This window comes from Stegastes partitus, unplaced genomic scaffold (assembly GCF_000690725.1).
Source record: "Stegastes partitus isolate 25-593 unplaced genomic scaffold, Stegastes_partitus-1.0.2 Scaffold1251, whole genome shotgun sequence".
In the NCBI taxonomy this organism is placed as follows: Eukaryota; Metazoa; Chordata; class Actinopteri; family Pomacentridae; genus Stegastes; species Stegastes partitus.
In genome coordinates, this window is record NW_007578982.1 from 106233 (window position 1) to 130205 (window position 23973).

The 23973-nt window shown below is 44.3% G+C and overlaps 1 protein-coding gene across 1 annotated transcript; it reads left to right on the top strand.

Annotated features, from left to right (window-relative positions):
- Positions 1–2676: 2676 nt before the first annotated feature.
- wipf1b (WAS/WASL interacting protein family, member 1b) lies at positions 2677–23973 on the top strand. The gene is made up of 9 exons (XM_008297816.1): positions 2677–2855; positions 16255–16357; positions 17794–17923; positions 18048–18212; positions 19376–20078; positions 20964–21064; positions 21159–21383; positions 22018–22131; positions 22725–23973. Exons 2-9 carry the CDS (start codon positions 16298–16300, stop codon positions 22775–22777), a joined length of 1551 nt encoding a protein of 516 aa, XP_008296038.1. The 5' UTR covers positions 2677–2855; positions 16255–16297; the 3' UTR covers positions 22778–23973.

Sequence of the window (23973 nt, forward strand, 5' to 3'; positions counted from 1 at the left end):
GCAGAGGAGGAAAACTGCACCTCAGCAAAACGGGAAAACAGTCGCCGAGGGACACTTTGTACCGTCGTCAGCCGACATCTGTGCAGCGTCAGGACGAAGCGCTGAGGCTTCTTAGAACATAAAGGTGCTGCTGTAGAGTCAGTTTAACGTGCTTCAAACAGTCCAGCCGTCTCAGAACCAAACCTTTGTGCTGGAGCTTGTTTATGAGGACGTTGTGGGACGTTTGTTTCACGTTCAGTAACTTTATGGGTTCCTGAGCTGTGGAGTCTCCTCCAGGTCCTGCTGGTCTGTTCTGTGTGGAGGCTCATTCAGCAGTGTTGTGTTTTCTCCTCTGTGCTGATGCATTAACCAGCGGCCTCTGTGGGAACACTGGGCTTTTTATAAGGTTCTCCGAGGCACCGGCTCAGACACGTTTTTCCTCTCGCTGCAGTCTGGTAAAGAAAACCAGCTGAGCACACGCTGGAACGCCGAGGTGTCTCCCTGAGTCGCCGTCGGCTGGAAAGAGGAGCCGAGAGGCAGCATCGGGAGGCTGGCAGGGCGCCGCCGACTGTGCTGCGAGGCAGGAAGTGAGACACTGAGAGCAGGAAGCTGCTGCTGTGGCGCTACGCTAACGCTTTTGTCCAGCGCCGGGATCCGTTCGCTTTCGGCTGCACTTCATTTTCTACCCGCGAAGCAGAGGAAACCGCTTTCTATGATGTTTGTTCTCCGGCGTGAACGTGAAGCGTGGGAGCTTTCTCTGGCAGTTTGCTAGAAAATCTGACTTTCTCACCGTCACCAGATGCTTTCTGGAAGGAAATCACTGGATCCTGACCTCACTGAGGCGCCCTGACACGACTTATGCTGCTTAAATATCATTAAATTTAACTGAGTTTACTCCAAGTAGAGTCCAGCCCTGTTGAATGTGCACAAAACTAAATATCTGGACGTGAAAACTGGCTTTGGCTTTAAGTTTCTGGGAATTAACAGCATGCATTTACAATAAAAACACTAAACAGACGAAGAAATGAAACTGGAACAGCAGCACGCACCAGTTCTAATCTATTTATCAGTGTGCAGATGTTAAATTTACACCCAAACAGGTCATTTTCTGTTTTTACATCATGAGGTTTTCTATCACACACTCACAGGAAGTGCAGTTTACAGTCAATTATACGTCAGATAGGATCTCAGACGTTTGATTAGAGGATGTTTTCTTACACCGTGAGATGACAAACATGTTGTCTTTGGCTCCTGTTGCCCATTTGTTCCTGTTTTAAAGGAATGATTGAATGAATCATTTGCACACGAGCAGCTTCTGGATGTTTTTTACTCGCTGTCGGCTCATTTTTTACCTCAAGTCCTGCACCTCTGTGGAAACAACCATGGACTCTACATACTGTAGATATCTTCCTACATTTTTGATTTGTGTCCACACTCGACGGTATGAACACAGCCTGCAGTTCAGCTGAGAGGAATTTTCATCACGTGACTGCTGGTCGCTGCCGAGTCAGTCGTGGTTCCTCAGTTGTTTTTTCTAGAATCCATATTGAGCAAATGGTCTATTTTTGGAAATTTTAAAATCCAAAAAGTGTCTCAATTTTTTTCATGTGACCGTCAGTCACAGTTCAGTCATCGGTGGCTCCAAAGTTGTGCCGAAGAGAGCAGAATTTATTGTTTTTCATAGAATCTGTACAGAGCAAATGGTCTATTTTTGGTGATTTAAAAAAAATTAAAACTGAGACACAAGTCCAAAAAGTTTCTCAATTTTTGTCACATGACTGTCGGTCGCAGCTCAGTCGGTCGTGATTCGTCAGTCGTGTCGAAAAACACAGAATTTTTTCTTTTTCTAAAATCTATATTGAGCAAATGGTCTATTTTTTGGCAATTTTAAAGTCCAAAAAGTGTCTCAGTTTTCGTCTGTTGGTTGCAGTTCAGTCGGCAGCGGCTCCAAAGTTTTGTCAACGAGAGCAGAATTTAATCTAATCAGAATCATTTAATTTAATCAGAATCTGTACAGAGCACATGGTCTATTATTGGCAATTAAACAAAAACAACAAAAAGAGACACAACTCCAGTAAGTTTCTTAATTTTCGCCATGTGACTGTTGGTCGCAGTTCAGTCGTCGGCGCCTCCAAAGTTTTGCCAACGAGAGCAGAATTTATTGTTTTTTACAGAATCTGTTTAATGCAGACGGCTTATTTTTGGTGAATTTTTAAATTGAGGCTCGTAGAATAAAGTGATTCTGATGAAATATCCAGATTTTGAGCTCAGTTTTTTGGGGTAAAGCTGCAGATGAGTCGTTTAAATTTAAAACTCCTCTGATTCTTTCTGTTCTTACAGCTTCAGGCTCTGATAAATAAAAATAAAACAAAGATATCATGCATTTAACACCCACTGGTGGAGTTTCTAAAAGTTTACTGCAGTCCTTTAAACTCGTTTATTTTGATCCGGTTGCTCTTCATAACTACATTTAGAGGTTTTTTCAGCTTCAGTGAATTAAAGTTTTCTCGCTGAGCTTCCACCTGGACGCCTGAAGTCACCTCCACAGGTGTCTGACGGCTTCATGTTCCTGCAGCTCCTCCGACCTTGTGGAGATGTTTGTGACGCTCCCCTCCCCCGGCCTCAGGTGGGGAAGTGAAAAGAGGAAGTGGTGTGTGTGAGTGTGTGTGTGTGTTGCGTATAAATAAGGTCGAGTGCGAGTTTAGAGGAAGAGGAATCGAGAAGTTGGGCCGAGTGTTTGCTGGATGCCACCGCTGGTCCGTGTTCAGCTGCATGTGGCTGCTGCTGGCCTTCTGCCTGTTTATGAGGAATGAGCTCAGGTGCTTCTTCTACTGTCTTCTGAACGTGCTGCTGGTTCTTCTATGGACACAGATTGAGTAAGTTCACACACTTCTGTTCGTGTTGTTGTTGTTTCACCGCTCGCAGGATTCCTCCATTTTGTAGAAACCAGTTTGGGGACAGACGTCAGGAGACAACGGGCCTGAAAAACCACTTTTTACTGCCACTTATGAGCCAATAATCTGTTAGCATTCAGTTTGAAGCCAAGTGAGTGTGTGTTAGACGTAGTTTCCTGCATGCTTGGCTGTAAATCACAGGCAGAATTTACCTAAAACATACTCCAGCAGTGTTTATTCAGTGGATTAGAGCTTGACTTTACTTCTGCTTTACCTCTTTATCAAGCAAACACCCTCCAGACTGCAGGAATCTGGACAATTACACGTTATTTATCTGCAAAATAACAGATAGTACATAAAGTCTCCAGTCTCAGCTTCCATCTGTGCAGGTTTACGCCAACACACAGAGGATTTTGTGGCAGATTCAGCACTTTTAACACGTATTACCTGAAGTTTAGAGCTACATGTGAAGTCAAACAAAATCCTCATTTTTAATATTTTGCAGAAAACCTTCGAGCAGTCGATGTCTAGCGACGCCTCTCGCTGCTTCGCTGCAGCTCGCCGTGACCTCGCTCTGCTTTTAATTTGCTCGCGCTAAGAGGAATTTAATTCGATAACATGAGAAGCTGATCGATTAAGTTTTACTTCTTCTTCCTGAAACGCTCTGAAATGGTGTCAAATCATTTAACATCCTGTTGCTTCCATCAGCGGCGGCAGAAACGCTTCCTAGTTGGGTTTTGTTCTCTCCTGTGCGAAGGGCAACAAAACTAAAGTCTTTTCTCAAACACTTTATCTTGACCCTGATGGAGAACGTCTGGAGGTCGAGGAAGGATGTGAAGCAGCGTCGATTCGCTCAGAGACTGAATGGTTCTGATGTTAAACGATTCCTGCAGCTCTGTTTGTGGCTGCGACCCGGTTAGGAACCTTCCTGATCAGAACTGATGGTTTTACTGGAACCTCGGCGCCTGTTTTTGAAGATTAACGAGGTTTTGCATCTTCTGGTGAACCTTCTCCTGATAGAAACACGTTTGCTTTAACTCACACAAACATCCATCCATCATCTCTACACCTTAATCCTCACTACGGGGGGCGGAGTCTATCCCAGCTGACTCAGGGTGAAGGCAGGTCCACCTGGACAGGTAACCAGTCTATCACAGGGCTACACTTAGAGGCAGACAACCAAGCACACTCACATTCACACCTACGGACAATTTACAATCACCAATTAACCTCAGCATGTTTCTGGACTGTGGGAGGAAGCCGGAGAACCCGGAGAGAACCCACGCTGCACGGGGAGAACATGGAGACTCCACGCAGGAAGATCCCGGGTGTCCTCACCGGGACGCGAACCGGCGACCTCAACAGTGCTGACCACCGATGAGCTAAATACTCGATTACATTTCCACTCACTTCTGCTTTTATTCACACAAACCTGCTCAGATTAGCGACTCTGATGCAGCATAAATAAATCCCACCGACGAGGCTGTGAGGAAAAGTAAAGGCAGCGACATCCAGGAAGTGGTTTACGAGGAAAACCAGAATAAAACGGTGGTTTTGCTGCTCAGCGCTGGATTCTGATAACGTCTGAGCGTCATTTAGAAACGCACACGAGTCACGACAGTCATGATAATAAACAGAAGCACAGACTGAAATACGTGCAGCGTTTAGTTCTTTATTTGGAGAACGTTGTGGAGGTAAAATTAGAGTCGAGGGCTGAAACAACAGCGACGCGACCGCATCTGTGTGTAGCAGGATGTTAGCTTAGCCACTCAGCAGTGCTTCAGCGTCACACACATTTAGGAGTTTAGTCAGCGTTAAAGCTGAGCTCATGTTCACCTCTCATGTAGATCTGCAGCAGCTTTAACAGGCAGGTCCATAAATATTAGGTTATTTATAGCGTCATCAGGTTTGAGTTTTCTTTTCTGCTCGTTTCGAGTCTTGTGAGGATTCGGGTGGAGCTCAGTGAGCAGCGATGGGAGGTTTCTGCTTAATGACACAGCAGCTCCCACCGACTAGACCCCCGACTAACACCACAGCATGTCGAGCTACAGGCTGTGTTTAGTCTCACAGGAACCCTCGGGTTCCCAGAACAGGTTTAAAAGGCATAAAAATAGCAAAATTGCACCAATAATTAGAGCAAGAAACTATAAAAATAGAAAGAAAACATTAGATTTTAACAGTTGTTGAGCTGCTTATCTGTGACGTGCAGGTTTGTTGGGAAAATTAACCGAATCTAGTCTTAAAATCTGTCAAAAAAACAGAAAAAAAGTGACTTTCCAGCTGAACTGCAGGCAGTGTTCACACAGAACACACGTGGAAGTCAATAAAATATAAATATGAAGTGGTGTTATCTCTTTTGCAGTGTTGCTGACACTTGATGATGTCATTTTATGTTCAATTTTTGCAGAAGAGATAATCAGGAAGTTGAAGAAATTGAACTTTAGTTTTTCCATGTTTATGATTCTACAGCTGCACCACTGCAGACATTTCTGAGTTCTCTGTTCTTCTTCTTCTTCGTTGTTTTGTTTCTGCAGGATTTTAAGTTGCAGAGAAACGAGTAAAACTATGACAGGAACAAATAAAAAACACAAACTTCTTGTGTTCAGGGGTTCAGATATTGTAATTAAACTCAACTATTGAGCTAAAATCTCCAAACGAAGCCGATTAATCTGTGATTTTTGTTTTTAATTTTCACTGTTTCATGTCTGTTTACTCGCACAGCATTTTTACTTTATGTTGGGAGTGAAAAAGTTCTTTTTTTGGGCGTCGCTCTGCGAATTCGACACGTTTTCTGCTGTAAAATGAGCATTTAGTTGACGAGAAAACAGATTTTTATTTGCTTGTCTTTCTCAGCAGCGACCTGGAGACACTTGGAGACGCTTTTGTCGCCTAACAAGCCTCCAAAATGTGATAATGTCCGTTGAAAACAGCCTTCAGAGTGAGTGTAGTTTGAAATCACATCATATTGAAGTCGTGAAGCATCTAAATGTGTTCGGGCTGCAAAAAGCTGTGACTCTAAATTATACACGAGCAGCGAGTCTGACGAGGTCGTGGAGCTTCAGCGGCAGGATGAAGAAGGTTTTTTTACGGCCATTTGTAAACTGAAACATATGTGAGCCATATCCAGCGTTTGTGTGTCTCTTCAAAGGATGCACGGCCTTTAATCCTCCTATCTGCTGCTCTGCTTCTCCTCCGTCCCTCCGTCCGTCCGTCAAAGGAGCCTTTGTGAGCTCTTGGCTAATATTAGGCCGTGACTCAGAGCTGGAGGGGAAGTCGTGTCGTGCATTTTAAATTTCAACACGCGGGCCTGTTTCCGACGGCGGAAGTCTTTCTCTGCGTTCTGCTTCGACTCGAGCTGCAAACGGGATCAGTCGTAGCTGGTGTGTTTTAAACGCCCCTCCTCCTCCGTCAGAACCTCAGAAAGCTCCCGTCTGCTGGCGTGCAGTCGCTCTTGGGCTTCAGGAAACGGGTCGACGTGTCGGCCGCTGCATCCTGAGCAGGAGTGTGAAGGCCGTGATGCTAACAGGTCTGATTGAGGTGACGTGTGGACACCAGCAGCCCCTTTAAAGTTAAATAAGATCTGCTCACATTTGTCTTTAAATGCAGCCACGAGGAGGACGAGGCGACAAACAGAAACACGTATGAGCTTTAAATGTGGCTCTGAAGCTTCTAAATCTGCCTCCAGCTTCAGCTGAGATGTTCTCGTCTGTAGTTTGACTTGTTTTAGTCCAAACCAGGTTGGTTCATTTCCCAAACTGACTCGTAATAGTATTAAAGGTTGTTAAAGGTCAAATTAAAAGGCCAAATATTTCCGGCTCACTTCTTTATATATTGTGTTTCATGGCGGTCGGTCCACCGAGGAAACCGATCAGAGGCTCTGAGCTCTGCTGGCCTGTAGTTTATCTTAATTTTGACATTTTAAAGATTCGATATTAACTACTAGTTATAAGCACACGTCTCACGGCTCTGTCTAATCTCTGGAAGCTGCTACCGACTGTCACCAGACTTCTGCTGCTGCTGCTCTTTATTAAGAGATTTATTTTTATTAAACAGCTGATCTACGATGCATGACACACATATTAACATGTACAGGGCCGGTGGTATGTTTCCCACGAGTCCTTCAATCATTTACCATGAAAGTCTGCAAAGATGCTCCGGTGACGTTTACCTGTAAGGAAACTACGTTTAACAGAAGTACTTTGTTTAGTTGATCTGTTTGCTTCTGCAGCGTTAGCTCGCCGCTCATTTGCATCCGTTAAAGGACAAAGAGAAGAACCACAGAGCAATAAAGCTTCATAAAACGATAAAAACCTCCAGCGGGAGATAATAAATACGATCAGTCAAATAAATTAAAGCTACTGTAGGTCTGTGCTGACTTAACTCTATAAATTCCACTTTTTCGCTGCTTTAGCTGATAGTTTTAAACATCAGAGTAAAATGAGGAACCGTCTAAACTCAGGAAGTAGTTTTTATTTTTAAATGATGGAGAGATGATGATGACGATCTCTGGGCTTCTTATCAACTGAAGCAGCGGTTCTCAAACTTTTTCAGCCATGACCTCCAAAGATAGCATCAGTTCATGACCCCCAATTTGAATTTTTCATAACTCTGCTGTTGATGCATTAATGCGTTAAAAACTAAAGTGTTAATTCCACAGACTGATCTCTTTACATTAATTTTATTTTAAATGAATGAATGAATTGAATTTATTTTGAACAAATAAAAGGGGGAAAAAAATATAAAAACAAAAGAAAATTATTCAAAAAAGAGCAAAAAAGAATAATAATAATAATAATAATAATAATGCATAATCAAATCAGAATATTAGCAAGTTCAAAAAAGGAGTGTGAAGAAGTGTACACTTTTAATTCTGACAGCCCTGATACACATTTATTTGATAAATGTCGGCTTTATTTATTATCTTATTTACAATGATCTGGTGACCCCCTGGAATGATCTAGGGACCCCCATGAGGGTCCCGACCCCCAGTTTGAGAACCCCTGACCTGATGGATTTGTTTCTAAAGTGCGTCTGGTGCAGCGTCCACGTCCAGAACACGTAGACGACAAACTGCTGGTTGGAAGCAGAGCAGAAAGCTGTACGTTCATGGATTCAGACTCTGATGCACACGTGGTTCTGGTCTTACGAGGTTCTGCTGCACAGACGTCGCATCGGCCTCCACGTGCAACGCAGAACAACACACGAGGCGGGAATGTTTCTGGGATTTCTGGAGAATTTAAAACTTAATGCAACTCAGATGTGCTGCTGCAAACTCCTGCATGGACGACTGCAGTTAGAGCTCCGTCAGTGATGGAGGCTAAATGATGGATGATCCTCGTCCTCTGATCGTCTCTGTTTAAGTTCTTCTTAAGCAGCAGCTGCTTCACTGGCAAGAAAAATTAAATACGCCAAAAATAAGCAGAAATAGATTCTTTAGAAAACAATAAATTCAGGGAGTGTTCGGCTGAGCTGCAGGCAGTGTTTACACAGAGTCAGAATAGAAACAGTCTGGTATCACTACTGTAGGATTTATGGCTTTAGAGCTGTAACACAGCACACATCAGACATTTTTATTCTCTCTCCTTCTAGTCATGGTTGTTCTGTTTCCATAGAGGGACTTCAGGACTTCATGTTGCAGTGAAAAATGAGCCCACAGTGATTAAAAATGTAATGAAAAGAAGAAAAAAGACGATTAACCCAGTGGCTGGTTTGCAGATCATCAAACTTACATCATTTATCAGAGGCAGAAACTCTAGAAACAGAAATGATTAATCAGATTTTCCACTTCTGTCCAAGTCTGAGCTTAAAATCACTTTATTCTACGTCGTATTTCTAGAAAATAGTCAAAAATAGCCCGTTTGCTCTGCGCAGATTCTGTAAAAAATAAAAAGCTCTGCTCTCGTCTGCACAGCTGACCAGCCAAGTGAGCTGTCAGCTGAACTGCAGGCAGTGCAGAATCATCTACAGCATGTAAAGTCACCTGTTTTTATGATTTATCTCATTCTAACAGACGTTTTTAGTCTCTCTACTTCCAGTCGTGGTTCTTCTGTTTCCGTAGAGGTGCACGGCTTCATGTTGTGGTGACAAACGAGCCCACAGAGATTCAAAATGTGACAGAAAACGCCCAGAAACTGCTGCTGGGGTTCAGAGGGTTCAGATCATTTCATCTAGTTCAGGTCAGCTGCTGAATTTAGCTGATTTTAGTTTTTCATTTTCACTCTCAAGAGTCCGGTTCTTCGTTTACTTTAGCGGTACCAGGTGTTGTCGTTGTTCTGCTGTGATGTCAGACGGTTTGTAGACACCGAGGCAGTGAAGCAGTCAGAATGAATCGACCGTTTAGCTTCTCATGTGACCCCAGAATGTGTGAAGTTTCCACGAGCTCCTGCTTCCTCACTAATCTGCTTTAGACATCTCACACGTTCAGGCTCCACGAGCAGATGGCTGCTCCGATACCGAGCCGTGTGAGCTGTACATGCTGTCCTGTTTATGTTTGGCTCTCGCTCAGCGTTTAGGCTCATTCTGGGCCTCCGTCCCGCTCCATATTGGGTAAATTAGCGGTGGACGGTCACATAAAAGATAAACAGAGCTTGTCTTTAATAAGCTGAGCGATCGCATTGAGCTGTGCAGGATAGCAGGTAGAGTTCTGGTTGGTTTAAATCAGCAGACCAGCAGCAGGAACTTCACTTTGTGCCACAACTGTGTCAGAAGCATCAGGTTTCAGTGTGAGATACTGAGGGCAGCAAACCGAGCAGGAGGTTCGACGATCGGCAGAGTTCAGAGGGTGAAACTGGCAGAAGCCGAGAGAGGAAGTAAGTCAGAGGCCGAGCTACGAGGCCGAGAAAGGAGGAAGGAGGAGGAGGAGGAGGAGGAGGAGAGGCGACGCTGCTCGACGAGATGCGATGTGGAGGTATCGCCGTCCTGGCAGCCGGATGAATGCGGTGCTGGCGGCGGTGCGCTGATTTCCTGTTTGTCAGCATGCAGGAAGTGAGAGGCCTCCAGAGGACCGTCGAGCTGTTTGACTTGAAGTGCAGTGAGCTGTGGGGAGAGTATTTGTGTGAGGCGAGGCGGGTCGGCGAGGCGGGTCAGCAGCCCCGCACGGACCCGCTGACCTGAACACGTCTCAGCGGTCGGTTCCACCTGAAAGCTTCCTGGTGACGTTTCCAACACTCTGACCTGGACCTTCACGTGAACCGATGGACAAGAAAGTTTATTCACATTTCAGCACCAACATTGGTCCAAAACCCTCCCACAGAGAGTGGTTCCTCTAAGATCATTAAATAGCTGCAGGATCCACACCAGCGTCTCCAGACAGAAGCGTTTGATTACCTGTAATTATAAACGACCCCGACACGGAGACGGGATGAGTCCAGGTCAGGATCTAACAGATGAGCTGTCACACAGTCACAGGTTAGTTTGGTGCTTCCAGATGTTCAGGAGGCTTTTCTCTGCATCTGTAGCGTCGGACAGCAGCAGAGTCCACATGAGCTACCAACTGAATTAATTACAAACCTGTACGTTTATAATATCCCCAACATGGAAACAGGATCAGTGGAGGTTAGAGTCTAGCACCAGGTCGTGTGTTTTTCTTTGCATCAGACAGATGAGATGTCTCACAGGTTGGTTTGTCGCCTCCAGATGTTCAGGAGTCTTTCCTCTGTAGCTTCGGTGAGGAGGAGGATCCACATGAGCACAGAACAGCGCCGCTAACGTCAGAGTCACAGTTCAGTTCGTTGCTTCCACTTATTTAGGACTCTTTCCTTTTAGTTTATCAAACACCTGCAGCATCCATGTGAGCCTCACATGGAACAACAGCTCCGCTACTTCGTTAATAACTGGTAATTATAAACGATCCCTAACATGGATGCAGGACATCAGACAGTAGAGCTGCTACACAGCGTCACAGTGTAGATGTTTGTAGGAGTCGTTCCTCTGAGTTTATTAAACAGCAGCAGGATCCACATGAGCGTCTCATTAATTAGTTATAATTATAAATGATCCTTGACATGGACACAGGATGGATCTAACAGCAGGTTTGTTTTCAGTGTTTGGGAATTAATAAATAAACCAGTTATGAGTGATTTGGACACTTTGAAAGGCTGCTTTGGTGCTTTGCTTGTTGTTGTGTTGTTATATCGTATACGTCTCTGCTAAATCTCGTGTGAATGATTAAAAACAGGCTGAGAGGAGCATTTAATAGAAAGGTGACCCAGAATGATAAAGTGACATATTCCTCGTCTGAAACGGGTTGATGAGGGAGAATCTGTCTTTATCTAAAACTTTTCCTTCATAGTATTTAGCAACCGTTGCTAAAAGAGGTAAAGTTATCACCGTAAATGTTCTCACAGGCCTGCAGTTTTCAGAAAAAGCACTGTGTTTGGCTTTTGCGGTCAGAACCTGAGCCCTTGACCCTCCAGTGAGGAGACCGGATCTGTTCTGCTGTGTGGACGGTTTGGATCAGGGAGCAAATCAATACAGAGCTGTTCTGATGAGACGTGACGGTGCACTCTTCCACCATGACGTCTGTTCATAGCTCAGGAGATGGTTTCATCTTTAATCGATTAGCTGCTTTTAATAATTCAACTGTTTTATATTCGGATAGCAGAGGAAGGACGTGCATGTGAGGAAATGTGTTGCTGTACCTGCTTGTTCCAGCAGGTGGCGCCTCTGGCTGCTTAATGAGCTGCAGGTGTGTTTGGTCCACAAAACGAGCGCACCTCCCTGCTGACCGACTGCATCAACTCTTAAAAAAAGGCATCTGGCGGCTCGGTTTAGCAACCCGAGGCTCATGCTAATGCTAAGCTAGGACTTTCAGACAGACCAGGAGCGTGTTCAGGAGCAGCAGGAAGTGATGAGGTGCATCAGCGACGCTCTGCTCTGAGCATGAAGACGTTTTAGAGGCGATTCCTTCAGAGCTTTTCATTGAAGCGCTTTTATAAAATATAGAATTCTGAAAATGAAATGAAACCAGGACGGAGCTTCACCGATTAGGGTTTCGTGTCTGGATCATGCTGGTTACTGGGTTGCTTTAATCCAGGTTGTGTTTCCAGGTGTGAATGTGAGTGTGCTTGGTTGTCTGTCTCTAAGTGTAGCCCTGTGATAGACTGGTTACCTGTCCAGGTGAACCTGCCTTCACCCTGAGTCAGCTGGGATAGGCTCCGCCCCCGTGGTGAGGATCAAGTGGTGTTTACACGTTTTAAAGCTCGCTGCTGAAGAAGCGCTGATGTTTCCTGCAGCTGTGTTTAGTTAAACCGTCTAAACACTTTCTAAACAAGCGCCTTGGATTTTTTTTATTTGCACTATTTTCTTGGAAATCAAAATATTTCTGCGGATACGATCGACCTGCAGTCAGCGGCCGGAGCTTCATTCCTGCTCTGACCCTCCATCATCAGCGTTTTATTCTAAATATTTTGAGCGCTTCTGTAATTTCTAGAAGTTTCATTTCCCACTGATGTTTGCACATCGTGGACATCCTGCTCGACTCATTACGCTCATCGTTGTGTAACGGTGGGAAGCTGTCGGTGGGAAGATAACATCAACATGAACCAGGTTCCTCCTAAACACTTCTTACACGTCCGTCGGCTCTCTGGCGGCTGAACCGTTTTAATCACCTGCTGTTTCTCACTCTGTGACTCAACCTTCTGCTTTCAGTTCCTCTGTGAGGTCACTACCTGCTAAACACATCTCACAAGAATCCAATCATTTGGAAGGAATTTGGAAAAGGCTGCAGGTTTTTTTTTTTCTCCAAATCCTTAAAAATGTTCTGCAAAAGACGATTTAATTGAAGGAACGGCGGCCAGTTTGATCAGTTACTGCAGTTTTCCACTTCAGAGACGCTTTAATGAGGAAAGAAAACGAGCCAGAATGAAACCACAGACTGAACCGATGGGACGACCAGGAGACTTCGGTTATTACCGAGTCACCAGAACCTGGAACCGTGTCTGTCTGGTTCTGGACGGCGGCTTGCTGCTGGTGGAGTTTTGGTTTGTGGAGCAGGAGGAGAACAGGGAGGAGCTGAGGTGATGCTGAAACAGATAAATAGGCTGGTGTTCTGTTTTAGGCTCCTCAGTGGTGCAGATCCAGTAATAACAGTAATAACTCAGGAATGCATTAAAAATTCCTCTAAATGAGCTGAAATGTTGTTAAACGGTGACATTCAGGTTATTTTAATGATGCGACGATTCAGTAATTTCCCAGACTGGGATAAATAAAGTATTTTTCTGTTTCTCTTCTATTCTATTCTAGTCCTGCAGTGTGAGGAACGTTTATAGAATAGAATAAAAAGTTTTTATTGTCATCATACACAAAGTACAACGACATTAAAAGACAAACCCAGTGATGCAAAATACAAGTATAGAAAAGACAAATAAGAACATAGAAATATATTTACAGAAGGAGCCAGTAGGAAGTAAATACAGTCAGGAATGAGCCAGACAGTAGAATAAATATATGGCAGTGTTGAGGTTAAAAGCACTGGGATATATGAGAAATATAATTACTTATAAATAATATATAATAATATCTAATATTATATATAATCATAATTGAAAATTTAAAAATAATTATAATAAATATAAAAATAATAAATAATATAATACTAATAATAAATATAGTGTAGTATAATATAAATAATATTTGTATATAATCTAATAATAGATGTATATGATAAATAATTAGAACTAATTTACATTAATAATAAAAAATGGAACATTCAGTCATATTAGTTCAAGAAAACAGAAAATAAAAACTCTAGAAATGCACATAATGATATTTTATTATAATTATGATCCTGATTGCTTTTTTCAATCAAGGCTTCTGTTGCACAGATGTTATTGCAGTTTTGAGAAAACAAAATCAACTTTTTGAGCCTTTCTCGTATTTGTATGAGTCTGAATATAAAATATCATCTTTTTTCTTTTTATTATTTTCATCTAAACACTAAACCTTTAACTTCACGGTTTGTATGAATATTTTCTGCAGATTGTCGAACTCGTCAATGAGAGGAAATGAAAGCAACTATTTTAAACCACGTGTGCGCTCAGAGCGACTCTGTCGGGGTTTTCCAGCCTCGACGCGTTCACATAAAATAAAATGCAGTTTCCATTTGATCGGCTGCAGCTTCAGAGTTCTGGTGGTTCTGCTCGTTTAGCTAATAACGCTTTTATTTAGTCGGGCTGCACAGTTTTAGGTTTCACCGTCGACTGATGAACTCAAACTTTTAATGCAGCTTGAAACGAAAAGAAAACTCGTATTTAAAGAAGCTTCATCTACAAATCTGTAGCGTTTTAAGATGATCTTCTTGACTTAATCAGCTCCTCCCACGTGTTCTGTTCTGTTCTGCTCTGTTCTGTTGAATCACTATACTTCTTAATTTAAGTCACGCTGTTGCACCAGAACATCTGATTGTTCACACTCAGTGCATTGTTCATCATACAGGACCAGGATTTACAGGAACGGTCCGATAGAGCATCATTAAATCTGATTAAAGGGTTTTTGTGCACACAGTTAAAGCACAGGAACAGGAGAGGAGCTCTGATGAGGAAGATGTGGTGGCGTTTTTAAAAATGTTTTATTTAATTCATTGAGTTCAAACAAAACAATTCACGCAAACGTTCCTGAATGAAAGAAGAATAATCTGATGTTTTCTGCCTCTTTTACCCAAAGAAATGCATGTAAAAAATAAACTTAAATTACAAAAAGCATCAACAACAACACGAAAAACATCAACATATTCATTACAAAAACAACAATAATAACAACATGAAACAGCTCCTTCAAAGCTGACAGTTTTACTTTATGTACATTTTCTTTAATACAACAGAAAACTCGACCTGATAATTAACTCGTCTTAATAATAATGAACTCGTCTCCTCGACACACCGGCTTTATTTGTTCCTTTAAATGTAAACACTGGTTTTGGTTCTTTGGTTTCTTTGTTCCACAAACTGATTCCTGTCACAGAAACACAACTTCTGTTCTGAATCTGGGTTTGTTTGTTTTTTTTTAAAGATCTCAGTTCCTTTTAAATCACACCTACTTTCTCTTTTTCTTTTGAACATCGGGGTTCTCTGTCGGCTGTCGGTTGCAGCGACACGAAGCAACGCAACTCATTCGTTTAAATCAGCAGCACGAGGACACATCTGGCCTCCAAAGCTGATCAAACATCTGGATTAGGAAGGATCCCAGCAGGGGGTTTCTGCTCGACCCTCTCTGATTTACTTGCTTTTTTTTTTTTACATTAATATTGTTAAACCAGGGCTGCAGGTGGATCAGTGGTTAGCACCGTAGCCTCACAGCTAGAAGGTCACCGGTTCACGTCTTTCTGATCTTCCTGCGTGGAGTCTCCATGTTCTCCCCGTGCAGCGTGGGTTCTCTCCGGGTTCTCCGGCTTCCTCCCACACAGTCCAGAAACATGCTGAGGTTAATTGGTGATTGTAAATTGTCCGTAGGTGTGAATGTGAGTGTGCTTGGTTGTCTGTCTCTAAGTGTAGCCCTGTGATAGACTGGTTACCTGTCCAGGTGAACCTGCCTTCACCCTGAGTCAGCCGGGATAGACTCCACCCCCCATGACCCTGGTGAGGATGAAGGTGTAGAGATGATGGATGGATGAAAGCTCATTTTGAGACCAACTATTTACAATTAAAAAGCTTTTTTTATGTTTAGTTTTTTTTGTGTGGTTTAGTTTGTTTGTTTTTGTTTATTTGTGCTCAGAGTTTCATGACAGATTAATTTAATTTCATATTTAAACTCAACTTTAATCAGAAACTAATTGATCTATTTGTCTAATTTTGCAGATTCTGATGAAAAAACCATCAGGTGTTTATTTTTATTAACTCCTGAGATGTTGTTGCTCAAACGGCCTCAAATTTCAGTGTGAGAACATTTAAAAAAAAAACATTTTATCTAAAAAAGTATTCACTATATTTCGCTAAAAATTCACACATATCTCTCTGCGTATTTATATTTTATGCTGTAAAAGTTTCAGGTGAATCAGAGCTGGTGGAGCAGAAGAATGAGATGAATGACGCTGCAGCTTTATCCAGCGTTCTTCCATAAATGATCTTTGCAGATACGCTCCTCTACAACAGTCTCTAGTTCTTTACAAATGGAGTCATGTGGTGAAAACTCCTCTAGTTCTTTTGTATATATATCACTGTATGGAAACACCAACATGCTGCAGATGTAATATGTAGTGGTCTTAGCTGAACAGAGGATCCCTGACGGTCAGAACTGGTTGAGAAATGTCCGTGTTTGGTGTGTTTTTGTGCTGCAGGCAGAACCTTTCAGACATAAAGTTAAATTAACTTATTGGTTTAAGGATAAACTGTGGAGCTGCTTCAGTCTAACACGTTCTGTCTTCTTAACGCTGTGATGTCTCCTCCAGGGTGCGGCGTCCAGTGCAGATACAGTGAAGTGGAGAGCGGAAGATGCCGGCCCCGCCTCCCCCACCACCCCCAGGGCCTCCCCCGCCTCCCACGTTCGCTGCTGTAAGTCATCGTGTCGCTCGGTGGGCCCACGTCTGAGCTCGGGCCTCCTGGTGCCGCTCAGCAGAGCCATCTGGTGGATGGAGCCACGGGTTTAACTCCACGGTGGATCCACAGATGTACTCATAGCCTCCCATTAGAGAAGGAAAACAAACAGCTGAAATAAGCTGACAAAAGAAATAATAAATACAAATGTAATGAACATCATGACACTGGTTTTGAATTGTGGTTCAACAGAAATTTTTTTTTTTTTTTAAATTTAAAAAACAAGCATAATGGGACCCATAAACTTGTTTTTTTTTATTATTATTATTATTCTTTTCAACCGAAAGTCAAAAGCAACTTTTTATTTCACTAAATTGTAATTTAGCAAATTTTTATTTATCATTACTTTTTTCAGTTTCTAGTTATTTGAGTGTGAATTTTTATTTTTTTAATTTATTTTTTTCTTTAGCAGAAGGGTATAAATACATGTGAGGACATCCTCAGTGATCCAATAATCTGGTTTAACCCTCTGAACTCACTGTGTGATTTAAACTCCTCTAGTTATAGGTTAGGTTATAATGATTGAATAAAAATAATAATATAATGATTTAGGATGTCCTAAATGATAAAAAGTTAATTTTCTTTGATTATTCAATTTACAAAAATTGGAAAACAAACTGGAGTCACCATGTGCAGCATTTCTCCTGCAGGTGTTACCGTTTTGGGGAAAAGACTTTAAATATTACAGATATTTAACCACCTACATGTTTAATTAGCTTCTATACTCGTCTCCTCTCTGCTGATAAATCTCTGAATTTTAATCACGAGACTGTCGGTCGCGGCTAAATCACTTCACATGTGCACAGAGGGACGCAGAATTTTTAGTTTCTTACAGCATTCAGTTGCTAAAAACGGTTTATTCTGAGCAATGTGTTGGATTAAAGCGGTTTTAATGAGATATGGAGATTCTAAGCTTAGTTTTGGTGAAGTTTTCCACACGTCACACATGATTAGGCGAGTGTCGTTGTTGTGTTTTGTTTAAAAGATAAAACGTCCTTTTTAAACTACCGGCTCCGTCAGCGTCGTACTTTTAGGATTTTTTTTGTGTGTGTGACTAAAAACAAGCTGTGATTGATTTTTAAAGGGTCGACGGGAGCAGAAACCTGCCATCAGTTTATTACAGGAGCATTTAAAACGTAGTATATTTATCTACCTTTAAAAACAAAAACCATGACCATGATACCACATATGGCGCCATGTTGTGTTTGTTCTCCCTCCTGTGGTTCAGACGGTTTATCAGTCCCTGTAAATATGACTTTTTATGACTTGAACGTCGTTGGATTTGCTTCACCTGCAGTTTATTTGTCCTGCAACACCTGCTTCCTTCTTATTGTTTCTCCTGTAAAGCACCAAATCGCTGCCAAACTTGACGGTGACTCCGGTTTGTGTTCCAGGCGAACACCGAGAAGCCGAGTCTGAACCGCTCGGAGCAGCAGGGAAGGAACGCCCTGTTGACCGATATTTGTAAAGGCGCCAGACTAAAGAAGGCCGTCACCAATGACCGCAGTGGACCCTCGCTGGAGAGTAAGTCCACGCCATCGCTTCTGATGTCTGCAGCGAGGCGTCGGGACGTCACAGCAGATTAGAAACAGAAACCTGTGGATGTGTTGGTTGATTAATGTTAGTGTTGTTTGGTTTCTTCTTTCAGAGCCTAAAGGAGGAGGAGGAGGAGGCGGTGGTGGTGGAGGTGGAGGTGGAGGTGGAGGAGGTGGCGGCGGCGGCGGTTTTGGCGGCGGATCTCCTTCTGGTTTAGGAGGCCTGTTTGCAGGAGGGATGCCCAAACTGAGGTCTGCAACCAACAGAGAGTCCACCGGTAACTTCTGCCTGTTAATACTTCCTGCTTTAATCACACAGAAGGTGTAGTTTAGATAAGTACGATTTATTTTGAAAAGGGCAGCATGTTTCACAAACTCTGATCAGTACAGCTTTTACTTTGAAAGTTCACCAATCAGCCAATCAGCTGTGAGCAGATTAGACCCCTCCAATAAACCATCACAGCTCAAAAACTATAAGTCACATCCAAAACATTCTTCCACCGTGTGAAGCACCGTATTGTTCAGAACAAGCTGACGTATTTTCATGTTCATACTTTGTGTTTTATAAATTTGGCGGCAGTTTAAAGAGAGGCTCCACTTCTGATTTTGGAGCTGTGAGAGTTTTAGTCGACTCACTCTGAGGTGATTTATGAATAAAACATGAAAGTCCTACAGCAACGAGAGTCACGCTGAGTGGAAGAGGACGAACAGGTTTCATTTGTTCATGTAGAGCAGAAACGGTGAGGAAGAGAAAAGTTTGTTTTTTTTAAGTGTTTGGTCCAAATTTAGATGATGCTCCGTGTGACGGCAGGATTTTAGTATTTCAAAAAAATTGTTTGGACCTGAACCGCGACGTCAAAGATATCAAAACATGGATTCAGAGAAGTAACATTTTAAGACTTGTGACCCGTTTAAACTTAGAATGAACCTCCTACTGTAAAGAATTCCGGAGCCACAGAGCCACAGAGCTGCAGAGCTACAGAGCTACAGAGCTGCAGAGCTACAAAGCTACAGAGCTACAGATCTATAGAGCCACAGAGCTGCAAAGCTACAGAGTAACAGAGCTACATAGCAACAGAGCTACAAAGCTACAGAGCTGCAGAGCTACATAGTAACAGAGCTACAAAGCTACAGAGCTGCAAAGCTGGGCTTTGGCAGCTGTCCGGTTGTCTTTCCATTTGTTTAAATGGGGATTTTTAATGCATTTCATAAAACATCTCCTACATAGGACACAGCACATCACCCTGACTGAGCTGCTCGTTCTGATATCTGACTTATTTGGGTTTTCTCAAAGATGCAGGACGAGTTCGGTGCTGGAAGAATCTGTAGTCAGAACAAGTCAGAGGAGTAACAGGTGCTCTTTAGTCCTGATGTGTCGGGACACTTGATCCCAACACAGGAAGTCAGACCTCGGGGTAACTTTTCCTTTTTTCTCCCCCAGACTCTCCACCCAGCCGAGGACCCGCTCGCCCCGGAGGCCCCAGCCCGTTTGGTGGTGGTGGCCCTGCCGGCCCCCCTAAGTTCCCAGGATCCCCTGCTGGCGGCCGCGGCGGCGCCCCCGACCTCCCCAAAGGCCGCCCCAACCACTCCTCCCGACAGGACTCTCCAGGAGGAGCCCCTCCTCCGGTTCCCAACACGCCTCGACCCAGCCCGGGCTTCCCGTCCCGCGGGGGTCCCTCCCCGCCGTCGCTGCCTGCAGCGCCCAGACCCGGCTTCGCCTGTGCTCCTCCGCCGCCCAGCGTCCCCTCAGGCAGGCATGGACCTCTGCCTCCCCCGCCGGGAGGCTCCTCGCCGGGGCCTCGACCGGGCTTCTCAGCACCTCCTCCTCCGCCTCCCAACAACAGCAGACCTCCGTTACCGCCGACTCCAGGAGGGAGGCCGCCGCTGCCCGACGACCGGCCGCCGCCGCCTCCGGCCCCGGGTCACCGGCCGTCGATGCCCCGCGACATGCCGCCCCCTCCCCCGTCCATCAACTCCAAACCTCCCCCCTCCATGTCCTCCCCTTCCTCTCGCTCCCCCGCAGGTGGAGGTGCGCCTCCTCTGCCACCGGGCCGACCGGGTCCTCCTTCCATCCCGCCGAGTCCGGCTGTGGGCGACGACCACAACACGCCTCGCCTGCCCCTGAGGAACAGCTCGCTCAACAGGTACCGGTTCTGCTGCGTCCTCCTGGTTCTGGGGTCACGCAGGAACACAGTGAAGCGTGCAGAACTTCCTGTCCGGCCTCAGAGAGCATGTGGCCGACAGTCGTGTCTGTTTGCATAGATTCACATCTAATAGCTGAGCTCACACATCATGCAAACTTCTGCTCGTCGCTTCCTCACAGCGAGAACGGCCTCGACTCACAAGCTCAGCCAGCATCTGGAGAATCAGTAGTTTTTCTGACTTTACACAGAGTTTGTGACAAAAGCTGTTCAGGCAGCTTCATCCTGTAGGTTCTGATTCAAATAAGAAGTTAGTTGTTTACGTCACTGTGGGCTCAACATCCTAAAGTCCGGCTCGTTTCTATGGAAACAACAACCAGGACTAGAAGGAGACAGAACTCAGACTTTCTTCTCTCTTCAGTGTGACTCAGTTAGAAAGCCATAAAGTATAAAAGTAAAAAAACAAACTGGAGTTTCTTCACTTATTAATATGACAGAAACTGAAAAAGCTTTGAATCTACACACTGTGTGTATATATATATGTGTGTATATATATATACATATATATACCTGTACTGCCTCCTCCTCTGTGTGAACACTGCCTGCAGTTCAGCCGAGGCGTTGAGAAGAGCAGATTGTTTTAGTTTTCTGCAGAATCTTATGATAGCAAGTCATTTTTAAACCACACACGTAGAATAAAGTGATTTTTTGATGAATTACGATCATTTTAGGCTCATATTTGGTTAATTTCCCGACTGAACCACATGTTTTGTGCTCCAGAGCTGCCAGAAAGTTTAAAATCCTCTAATTCCTAATCAAAGGTTTTGCATTTTATTTTTTTATACAAATGCTGTAAAAGTGGATTAAAACTGTCTTCATGTTTGACAGCCACGCTCCAGCGCCGCCTCACGGCCGGTCGGGTCCGCTCCCTCCTCCGCCCAACGAGAGGCCGCCTTCTCTGGGTCGGAACCAGTCGTCAGTTCGCTCAGGTGGGTGATGGACCAGTGAAGATGGATTATTGTGCTCAGTGTTCTTACAACACAGAAGAGTCACTTTACACCAGCTGACGTTCTCCCTCCTCAGGCCCTCTTCCTCCTCCGCCTCCTTCGGGTCGTAGCGTGGGCGGGGGCAGCGTGAGGTCATCGCCGGCTCCTTCTCCTATGGGTCGGCCCGGCCCAGAACCCCCTCGTGGCGGACCGGGCGGCAGGCCTCCTCTTCCTCCGGACAGACCGGGCGTCGGAGGGGCGCCTCCTCCTCCGCCGCCGATCGGCAACGGGTTCCAGAACTCTCACCACAACCAGACACAAGGTGAGGGAACAGCAGAGAGCCAGAAACACGATAAAATGATCAATCACTGAACCAAAAGACCCACCAGCTGCTCGTCTTTTAAATATCTCCCAGATTTGACCTCTTGTTAGAGCCAGAAATGATAAAAACAGAAGATTTTAATTCTCTGATGGTCTCTAGATGTGCCGTTCCATCATGTGTATGATCAGACTCTAAGCTTAAAGGTTTACTTTAATCATGAAAAAAAATCACCAAAAATAAAGCATTTGTACTAACCACATTCTGTTAAAAACTAAAAATTCTGTCTTTGTCCGCACAACTGTGAAGCCATTAATGACTCAGCTGTGAGCGACGGTCACGTGACTAAAATTCAGTTTATCTGTGCAGAGCAGACAGGAAACGAATTACAGAGATTTAGAGCAAAATAAAAATAAGTCCTGAGCAATAAAATAAACAGCGTGGCTCAGAAACGACACACAGAAGAGCAAGTTGTTGGAAGACACATCCAGCACGGGGAAATATGTTTGTAGAGTTTGTAGCAGTGATAAAAATGTTTAAAAAAATAAAATAAAGAGCCGCCGTTTCTTTCCAGTATTGGTAATTTCACACATCCATCGTTCAGAACCACTAAAGCCTCCGTTTGTCTCCCGAACAGACGAGTGGGAGTGCCGCTTCACGTTCCACCCGGTGTCCGACCTTCCTCCGCCTGAGCCCTACGTCCCCTTCCCCAAGACCTACCCCAGCAAGATCGGCAAGACCGACGGCAAGGGTGAGTCAACGCACACCCCACAGCTCCAGAGTGGTTTGTCTGGAACCGTAAAGAGTGACTACAGGCAGCTCTGAGTCTGTAAAACCAGCAACCCAGAACCACAGCATCATGAGTTATAGCAACACAACTGATCCAGAGGGTTTTATAGCAGGAGACACGCTGAGGACAGTCATGGTGGTGATTCTAACAGTCAGGCCACGATAATGAAAGTAAATCATCATCATCAGAGCAGTAAAGACACCGAAGGCTTCAGATTAAAACTAGAGCTGGTTCAGGACAGAAAAACCACGAAATCAAGCTGGAAATCTCAATGTTGGTGCTCGCTTTGGTTGACCTGTGAGCACTACGTCTGTTTAATGCTTTGTGTTCGTGTCGTGTTGTTGTGTACTCGAGTGTTGTGCAGCTTTTGCACTTTTAACGGTGGTAGTTTTTATTTTTATTCTCGTATTGCCTTCACATATGGAGCAGTGAGAGAGCCAAGCTACAAAAATAAATCAGTAAAAGAATAATAAAATAAAAGGGGATGAATACATCTGAGGACGACTGGATCTGACGCTGCGACTCGCTCTAACTGGTCCTCTGCTTCCTCTCAGGTTCTGGTAAGAAGGAGCGAGGAGCTCCTCCTCTTCCTCCCATCCCCAGGTGAAGAAGCTCCGGCGGCCGCCAACACTTGGACCTCCGCCTCCTGCTCCTCCTGCTCCTCCTCTCCGTCTCTGTTTCTTTCTCTGTCGCGCTTCGACCTGCAGCATCTTTTCAAACGGACCTGACGTCCAGTCGACCAAGTAGAAGGACCGACTCCCGACGAGGAGTCCACATCACAACCAAAGCCTGCTCGCTCTCCGGTGCACCGTGTTTCTGTTCAGGTTTACGCTCTGGAACCAGTTCTGGTGGCCTTTCGTTGCTCCGAGTCGTGGATCTGTCATGACTTCATTCCTTTAACCTTCTCAGCCTTTGCTCACGTTTTATCAGAAGAACATACTTGACCAACGTTGCAGGTACCAGGTGTGAGTTCCCCTGCAGCTCAGTTAGACGAAACCAATCCTCCCGATAGTTCCACGTCACAGGGTCTCCATGGAGCAACTTCTTATGCAAAGAAATCACCGTCTTCAAGTGTTGAGAAGCTGTGAGCTGTCTTCTTTTGTTTTTTATCCAACCAGTGTTCAGCCTTTTCTGTCCAGGATTGTACTGAAGGCTGCCTGCAGAGGGAATTAGCCAAGGATGCCTCTTGTGCCTTAAATTATGTGTTTGTTCTGCCCCTGTTTGTCTTCAGCTGGATTGAATCCCCTCCGATAGATGTAAAGGATGTAAAGCAGCTTGGTGAGGGTGAACGTTTAATGTGCCAAAGCCACGCGTGCCTTCACGACGTGGGTCCACGTCTGTGCGTCTCTGTTGGAAGCGGTACTTTTTTTTATTTTGTGTGTGATGCTAATGATAGAGTTTTAAGAGGACGCTGTGAGCTGATTGTTGAGTCACCATGAAGGCCCGTGCATGTGTCCGTGTTGTTTTAAGTTATGTTCCAGGAGTGTGCAGTATTACGTTCCGGCTTCGTGTTGTTATTGTCAGCGCCGAGGAGGCCTTTCCTTACAGACAATCATACGGAAGTAAACCTATGTACGTGAGAGAATAAAACGCTTTAAGATGCTTCGTGCGCTCTGCTCGGGCTGAGGACGGGCCGCTTTTATCGGACCGTGCGTCGGAAGAGATTTGATTTGGGGTGAGCTGTAGAGCCGCATCCAGACGAAGTGACTTGTTTTTGTATTATCAGATAAACCATATGCACCATTTACATATCTGTGCAATAAAATCAGGCAATAAAGTGATGCGAGAGTGTCATCAAACACA